We start from the raw sequence: 10,000 nt of genomic DNA, 5'->3' as shown, positions 1-10,000 counted from the left end.
CATACACACACATATATAAACATATGTGTATACCTAAATACACACGTGCACTTATATGTTTCTGTGTATAAACAGAATCACACATTCAAACGTGAACACGCACGAATGAAGCCATGCATGCGTCTGTGTGCGCGCGTGCATGTGTGAATGTCTATGATATATATATATATATATATATATTCGTAAGTAAAATACCTCATTAGATACGTGTATATATATATATATATATATATATATATATATATATACACGTATGTATGTATGTATTTATGTATCTATGTATGTATACATTTGCGCCTAAGTATAATAAATGCTTATGAGATAGATAGATAGATAGATAGATAGATAGATAGATAGATAGATAGATAGATAGACAGATAGATAGATAGATAGATAGATAGATAGATAGATAGATAGACAGATAGATAGATAGATAGATAGATAGATAGATAGATAGACAGATAGATAGATAGATAGATAGATAGATAGATAGATAGATAGATAGATAGATGTGTGTATGTTATTGTGTTTACAATTATTACGCCACATTGCTGTAATAACTAAATGAATATCTCTCATACGCCATTTCTTCTTCTGCAGTTGCTGGACCAAAGAATCTATTTATGATTACATCCATCACATTCCCGTCTTTGTCGTCTTATTGGTATGTTTACTCATCTTGAATAATTTCATTCCATTTATTTTGTTCCTTATGCCATTGTTTTAGCTGTTGGGGGAGGAGCAGATGGGGGGAGGAGCAGATGGGGGGAAGGAGCAGATGGGGGGGGGGGTAGAAGAAAAGGAGGAGCAGCTGGGAGAAGAAGAGAAGGAGGGGCTAAGAGAGAAACAAGCCTAGTAGTCATTCCACTGGTCGCTTTTTTTTTTTCTTTGCCGAACAGTTAGAATTACAGGGATGTAAATAGAGAAACACCGATTGCCAAGCGGTGGTGGGTGCAAAAACTGACACAAAGACATACGCACGCGCACACATACAGACGCACACTCACACACAGGCATGCGCGGGAGCACACACACACACACATTTCTGGATTCTTTCAGTTTCCCTCTTTAAATACATGCACAGGTTATTGGTACTACTACTACTACTACTACTACTACTACTACTACTACTACTAGGTGGTGAGCTGGTAAGATAGTTATCTAGCCGGGGCGAAAGACTTAGCGGTATTTCGTCTGCCGCTACGTTCTGTGTTCAAGTTCCGCCGAGGTCGACTTTGCCTCTCATCCTTTCGGGGTCGATAAAATAAGTCCCATTTGAACCACAGGAGTCGATGTAATCGACTCATCCCCACCTCCTCCAAGTTGCCTTTGTGGAAAAATTTGAAATAATAATCATTATTATTATTTTTATTATCAGGCGACAAGCTTGTAGATTCATTATCGCGCCGAGCGAAAGGCTTCGCAGTCTTTATGTTCTGGGTTCAAATTCCGCCGAGGTAGTCTTTGCCTCTCATCCTTTCTGAGTCGATAAAATAAGTACCAGTGAAACACTGGGGTCGATATAATCGACTGGACCCCTCCCCCAAAATTTCAGGACTTGTGCCTTTAGTAGAAAGGATTATTATTATTATTATTATTATTATTATTATTATTATTATTATTATTATCATCATCATCATCATCATCATCATCATCATCATCATCATCATCATCATCATCATCATCATCATTATCGCTACATCGACGAGTACTTACCCATCTATCTTTCGATATTTTGTCGTTCTGCCGTAATTACAATTTTGATGAATTACAGCGGACACTTACGCGATATCACTTCAGCAATCTCCATGTTGCACTTAACTATAATGGATTATTACTCTTTGTTGAACTCATGTGGTCTAACTCAATTCGTGTAGACCAAGCGTCAATCCAATAACCTGCTATTCGGTGACTTCTGTTCTTTTGCTATTAAATTCATTCTTACCGTAGGATCTAATTCCGTGTGTCTCACTATTCTAATGTGGAATATCAAAAAGCTACAGTTTCAGGGCTATCTCACCTGAAATTCGGTGTTTTTGATAGTCAAAATTAATCTGTGATCAATTAGTAATTAAATATATACACACGTGTGTGTGTAGTATGCATATATATGCATATACATATATATATAAATATATAGTTTTAGAGAAAAGAACCAAAGTTCATGAACTCATTTATGAAAATCCACAGTCGCATATAGAAAAATTAATAAGTAAATTCTAAAACTATATATTTATATATTTTATACTGTGAAACTTAATTTAATTTTAATTTTTGATAAATTTAATTTAATTGAGTTTTTACTTCTAAATTTGGATTTTATCCCTAATATTATTATCATTATATATATATACATATATACACACACATCTATGTGTGTGTTCGCGTGCATGTCACGATAAGGCAAAAAGTTAGACAAAGCCTTGTACCAAGAACATGACACTTTCGAAGAGGCTCTATATCCTTCCTACTTTCTGCACACGTCACACAGCACATTCTGAAAGTAATCCCCATCCAACAATATAGCAGAATCCATAAAACATGTCCTCCATGCAATCACCATCCATTTAGAATATTACATCGCACGCTGTTAGCAAATCCACAAGACATCCTACACACCACAAACTACCTCACACAGAAACAAAAATAAAAATATATGAGTGGTATTTGGCAGACAATCAATGTTACTATGCTGCGTTCCTTTCGTTGTAGCCATCGTTATTTAATATTAAATTATTGCTCTTAACATTAATCCCTTTGATGTTTCTTTGGTTTTCTGCTAAGATACTTTGCAGGAAAAAAAAATAGTTCCGTTATATTTGCGTAATATATATTTCCTTTATAAAGGTAATGAAAATTTCTGTAAATTGATTTAATGCTAATTTCTTTACATTTCTTGTGTACATTTGATTATGCAAGAGAAGAGACTGTACAGGAATTCGCTATATTTTCGGTTCATTTCGTTCTTTCCCTGTAGCATATTTCATTATATTTCTCCAAATGTGTATATCTGCTGTAGTTTTGCTTTTAGGCTTAAGCCTTGTTATCCGCTGATGAAGGCAATACATCACTCACAACCTAGAAACACCAGCTTGTGTCCGGAATCACAATGTATCTTTTTTTTTTTTTTTTCCAAGTTTTGTTTTTACTCTATCAGCTGGTTTGTTTTTCTTTAACCTTATTCGCCAGTAGTTGCTTTAAACAACGATAGATCCCTTTACTGCTCACCTTTCTTCTCCTCTGATATCATATTGTTCTGCTGGAAAACAGCAAGTTTCTTGTAGGCTGCGAATAAAAAGCTTTTGTAGGTGTTGCAAAACCAGCTATAAGTCTGTACTTCTAAAGGTTTACGGTAATTTTATTTTTATCTCTTTTATCTTACTTTTTTCTGTCTTTTTTTCGACTGTCATCATGGTGAGTCAGCGCCTTGAGAAGTTTAATCGAACAAATCGACTCTCGTGTTAATTTTTGTTAAAGGTTAGATCTTATTCCATCGGTCTCTTTTGCCGAGCTGCTAGATTACTGAGACGTAGATAAAAGGACATCGGTTGTCAAGCGGTGAGGAGTACAAACACAAAGACATACATATACACATACAGACATACAAGCGGGGAGATAGACAGACAGACACACAGATACACAGATAGATAGATAGATAGATAGATAGATAGATAGATAGATAGATAGATAGATAGATAGATAGATAGATAAATGGGTTCGAGGAGTTTTCACACAGATTCCGTCCACTAAATTCAAGTGAAAAGGTTGACTCGGGACTATAATAGAAGACTCTTGTCTATACTGATGAGCAATGCGACTGAACCCGAAACTTCGTGATTGCAAAGCAACCTTTTTATCCACACAGCTGTGCCTGATAGATTTCTTACCATTATTATGGTACATTTATGCGATTTTGTTAATGTGTATGTTGTAAGAGACTGAATGCATACGAATGTGTGTGTGTGTATGTTCTTTATCGATTGAGTGTCTCAACGAAAATTTTTATTCTCATACATATTTTTTCTCTTCACTTTTCAACAGGCAAATGTTATATTTTTTATCAGCATCCTCTGGATTCTGATAACGAAACTGCGAATGACAAATACACCTGAAGCAACAGATTACAGGTAAGAAATATTTCAAAAAGCCAAAAGAATTTACAGTAATTTATGCATTTATGTATTTTTGTCATACGACTTGATTTTGTTCAAACTGTTGTTAAATGATTTCTCTCAACAAGAACAAATAAGATTGAGAAATGTCACGTCAATGAATGTATGCATCCATCAAATTCTCTTTCTCTCAGACAAAATAAAAACCAGGCTTACAAAAACAAAATATACTGGAATCAATTCATTCAACTAAAAAGTTCGCCAAGGCGGTGGCCCAGCATCGCCGCAGTCTAGTGACTCAAACAAGTAAAATATATTTTTGACGATGCATACAAACACCAGTTTCCTTACTAACAACTGTGATGTGTATTATTATTCACCGGGTTTTCGTCTTCCACTCACCCAGTCTTCACCCTTAATTTCACGAACGATACAATTTCCCTTTCCGCTAATATCTCATTTCACACACAATTAGATCGATAAGTATGCATGGTGTCCAAGGTCAGATTAAACAATGGTCATGTGATTTCCATTATATCAAGTTATGTTATCAACTGGATGATATATTCTACAATGAAATTAGGATGTACGTTCTATTAACCGTATATATATATATATATATATATATATATATATATATATATATATATATATATATATATATATATATATTATATTATATTATATTATATTATATTATATTATGTTATATTATATTATATTTTACTAAAAATCTATTTCGGAGCGGTAATAGATTTTTAATACCCCATTCTACTGAGTAGCTAGCGGATATCTGATTGTATGTGTCTGTGTGTATGTATGTGTGTATGCACATACACGCACACGCATGCACGTACACACACACACACACTCATATATATGTATATACACGTCATTATATAACAAATGGAATTTCAATAACTATATAATCGTTATCAAACTTCACATCTCAGTAAACAAGATATTTTAAAAATGAGTTATTAGAGAGATCGTGTATGCGTGTAATCAGGCAGACATATATATGTACATACATACATACATACGTATATATATATATATATATATATATATATATATATATATATATATATATATATATATATATATACATATATATATATATATATATATATATATATATATATATATATATATATATATACATATATATATATATATATATATATACATATATATATACACATGAATCCATATTTAGATGTATATACATGTATTTATATGTATGTATACATATATATGTATATATATACCCACACACACATATGTTTATATATATAGATTTATATTTGCATACATATATATATATATATATATATATATATATATATATATATATATATATATATATACATATATATATATATACGTGTACATGCCTATAGCTGTATATGTATATATGTATTTATGGATGAATGTATGTATACTTAATACAATTTATGGAAATTGCCGTTGATTATCATTGTTGAAATATGCTACTTTCATCCGTGAGACACTCGGCCTCATTGTATTGCTTATTAAATATAAGCTCCTTCTCTATACGTGGAGGCGATATATACATACATATCAACACACCCACGTACGTACACATATAGATCTCTGTGTGTGTGTATATATATATATAATATATACATATGTATATGTCTATATATACATACACATATGCACACACGCACACACACAGACACGCACACACACAGACACGCAAACACATACACATATATGTAGGTACTTATGTATATGCATGTATATACACTTAAATATATATTTATGTAATATAATATACATACGTACTTCCATACAGGGACGCACACACATATATACGTACATATATATATTGCATGCATATATGTATGTATGTATGTATGTATGTATGTATGTATGCATGTATGTACGTACGTATCAGGTTATGCACGTTCTCTTCTCGGAAATATAATACAATTCATACAAAAATGAATGAAATCACTTGAAACATACTCCACGTACTTTCTAACTGTATCAAAACGAATACTATGATCTCAGACATTACAAGCAGAAATTCTCTCTCTCTCTCTCTCTCTCTCTCTCTCTCTCTCTCTCTCTCTCTCTCTCTCTCTCTCTTTCTCTCTCAAAATAGAAGAAAAAAAGCATGACTTAAAATAAATATCTTCTGATATCTACCATATCTGCTTTCTTATGTATGGTAAATATCTTCATAGTTTCCATGATTTACTTTCTCATCACATCAGTCGAACTACCTGTGACAGATTTGATTACTCAACCGTTTCTATGTCGCGTTTGCAACAAATAGTCTTTTACACAATCATCGATTGAACGATACAGAAGACGAATCCGTCGTGAAATTGCTTCATCGAAAACAACTGTCATTAATTGGCTAATTTAAGACATGCAAATGGTTATTCTTGTTTGTTTCTATGTTACTTATTCTATAACGTGGAGGCGCAGTGGCCCAGTGGTTAGGGCAGCGGACTCGCGGTCATAGGATCGCAGTTTCTATTCCCAGACCGGTCGTTGTGAGTGTTTATTGAGCGAAAACACCTAAAGCTCCACGAGACTCCGGCAGGGGATGGTGGCGAACCCTGCTGTACTCTTTCACCACAACTTTCTCTCACTCTTACTTCCTGTTTCTGTTGTGCCTGTAATTCAAAGGGTCAGCCATGTCACACTGTGTCACGCTGATTATCCCCGAGAACTACGTTAAGGGTACACGTGTCTGTGGAGTGCTCAGCCACTTGCACATTAATTTCACGAGCAGGCTGTTCCGTTGATCGGATCAACTGGAACCCTCGACGTCGTAAGCGACGGAAAGCCAACAACATACTTATTCTATAACATCGGTTGTCAAGCGATGGTGGGGGCACAAGCACACACACAAAAGATATATATATATATATATATATATATATATATATATATGACGGCCTTCTTTCATTTTCCGTTTACCAAATTCACTCACAAGGCTTCGGTTGGTTCGAGGCTATAGTAGAAGACACTGGCCCAAGGTGTCACGCAGTGGGACTGAACTCGGAACCATGTGGTTGGGAAGTAAGCTTCTTTCCACACAGCCACCCCAAAAAACCTATATATATAGGCGCAGGATTTGTATATGTATATACATACATACATATATATATATATATATATATATATATATATATATAGATAGATAGATAGATAGATAGATAGATAGATAGATAGATAGATAGATAGATAGATATATTGCATTGTTATACCTTCCTAAACTTTTTATTCTTTACAAACAATACACAATGCTTCAAGCGAACTACAATACTCTCCTATATATATATATATATATATATTCACACATGTGTGTGTGACTCTGTGTGTGTGTGTGAGTTTGTGAGTGAGTATTTAATGAGAGCACGGGGGAATTATACGTACATATGTGTTACTGACTATTTGTATTTCACTATGTAACCTTTTATTTTCGCATACCGTTCATTACAGAAAAGCTGTGAAAGCAGCCATTGTTCTCCTGCCACTCCTTGGGATTACCTATGTTATCTTTATAATGCAGCCAGACGACAGTACACCGTATGGAGCGGCTTTCATATACATTGACACAGTTCTGCAATCGTTCCAGGTATCATGTCCTAATTTTTCCTGCATGACATTTCCAGCTGAGTAACGCAAATTTATTATGATGACAACACAATCTTTAAGCAGAAACAGGAATGTAGTTTCCTCCTGGCGGAAATCACCAAACATGCTATAATCCATTAAATTTACGTCATCTATCTATTATATCGATGTCGTTGCAGTTTTTGAAAAGTCGTTCGTGTTCAAACATTTTGGGGAGCATATATATATATATATATATATATATATATATATATATATATATATATATACGCACATATATTTATACATACATGCATACACATACGTACTTACACACACACACACATACGCACACACACATACACGCGCGCTCACACACATTCACACACAAATGTACATCTATGTATGTATATTTGCTACCAAACTTTCTTGTATTCCCAAACTACTGTAGTTTAACAGTAGCTTGGTAGTTTGATATAGCTATGTACGTGTATGGAAATATGTACACATGTATGTTTGTATGTATGTATATGCATATATATATATATATATATATATATATATATATATATATATATATATATATATATATATATGCTTGTATATATATATATATATATATATATATATATATATATATATATATATATAAGGTTTCTCACATGAAATGTCGCATTTGAAAAAGGAAACGTTAAAATTACTTTTTTATGTTTTAGAATATTTATTTATTGAATCAAAATATGATCCTTGTTCATTTATGACCTTTATCCAACGATTCTCTAAGGCATAGATTCCATCTTCAAAGAATTTGTCATCTTTTACACAGATAAACTGTTCAAATGCCTCAATTACCTCTTCTTTATATAAGAATGTTTTATTGCGTAGAGCAAGCTCGAAGTGTTTAAATATGTGATAATCAGTAGAAGAGATATCAGGAGAATAAGGAGGATGTGCCAAAATTTCATAATTCAGGCTTTGCAACTTGTGGACCGTAGCTTGAGAAGTGTATGGCTGTACATTATCATGAAGCAAAATTGGGCCATCTCTATTCACTAATCTGAGTTGCTTCCTTTTAAATTTTTCATGCATACAATTAGTTTCTTGATTTTGCTGTTACAGTTTTTCCTTGTTGCAAAACTGAATAAAGAATAACTCCCTTTATTGACCACCATACAGTGACCATCAAAGTTTTAGGGTGCAATGGTGGTTTGGGGTAGTGAAGAGAAGTTTTCAACGTACCGAAATAGGCACATTGTCTTCAGTTCAGTCATTCGTATTTTAAATTTTTAGCAAAAGCATCTTATACATTCACTTTATTCATATATTTATTTTTTCTGTTTGATATTTTCAACAGGGACTCCTGGTCGCATTATTTTACTGCTTTCTGAACGGTGAGGTAAGTATAACTTCTAAAATATTGGCAAGGCTGGTGATGATTACGCTAATAGTTGGTATATTAATGTTAAGTCACATGATTGACTGAATCATAATGGAACCATTGACGACATGGTATGCATGTATATATGTATGTATGCACACACACATATATATGCATACATACACACACACATATATATATTCAAGTAAATGTTATAAACCTCATTAAGGGACAATGGCTAGTTACCAATCAATAGAAAGTTCCACTATAAGGTAACCATATACACACACATTCACGTGTATGTATATGTATATCTATGTGTATGTGTACATGACGATATCTTCTTTCCTTTGTACTGAGCGGTGAAAATATCCAAATTAGTTTTTGGGGTGAAATTTGCGTGTGAATAAATGAATGTATGAACAATTGAACAGATGAACGTGCAACATATTTTAAGTGTTTTTTCTTGCCAACCAATCAAATATAATTGTTTAATCATAATTACATAGAATTACGAAATATTGTTTCTTATATTTTTCACGCTACTTCCTTTTCGACATTTTACAAATTATCAAAATGATACGCAGAGTAACGATTTAAGAAATCTTATATTTTAATAAAACATTCATTTGCGTGCATGCGTGTGTATATGTGTGTGCGTGTGTATGCATGTGTGTCTGGGGAGGGACGGCTTTATCTCACCACGGTTCCATGAAAGAAGGAACATTTCAGACGAAGATTTAATCGTTCATATTGTAGTGGTTAGAATTATAGTTTTTGATGTTTTCTTCCTCTTAAGATGTTTACGATTACAATGTCTAGTTTTGCTACGCAGCCTTAGATTATTTTTACGGTATTTCTATTGAATAATACGGTCGGCAATAAAGTACATCTTCATTAGCGTTCGAAA

At 33.3% G+C, this 10,000-nt stretch overlaps 1 protein-coding gene across 2 annotated transcripts in view; it reads left to right on the top strand.

Annotated features, from left to right (window-relative positions):
• Positions 1-10,000, top strand: part of LOC106870026 (corticotropin-releasing hormone receptor 2) — a 226,827-nt gene that overhangs the window by 189,601 nt on the left and 27,226 nt on the right. For both annotated transcript variants that reach the window (XM_089365681.1, XM_089365682.1), the window contains exons 8-11: positions 601-664; positions 4,042-4,127; positions 7,599-7,734; positions 9,067-9,108. In XM_089365681.1, the coding sequence (XP_089221807.1) occupies positions 601-664; positions 4,042-4,127; positions 7,599-7,734; positions 9,067-9,108 (328 nt within the window). The remainder of the gene's footprint in view (positions 1-600; positions 665-4,041; positions 4,128-7,598; positions 7,735-9,066; positions 9,109-10,000) is intronic.

Source organism: Octopus bimaculoides, chromosome 18 (assembly GCF_046866305.1).
Source record: "Octopus bimaculoides isolate indiv1 chromosome 18, ASM4686630v1, whole genome shotgun sequence".
NCBI classification, from domain to species: Eukaryota; Metazoa; Mollusca; class Cephalopoda; order Octopoda; family Octopodidae; genus Octopus; species Octopus bimaculoides.
The sequence above is the reverse complement of the archived record's forward strand: the minus strand, read 5'-3'. Positions and strand labels throughout refer to the sequence as shown.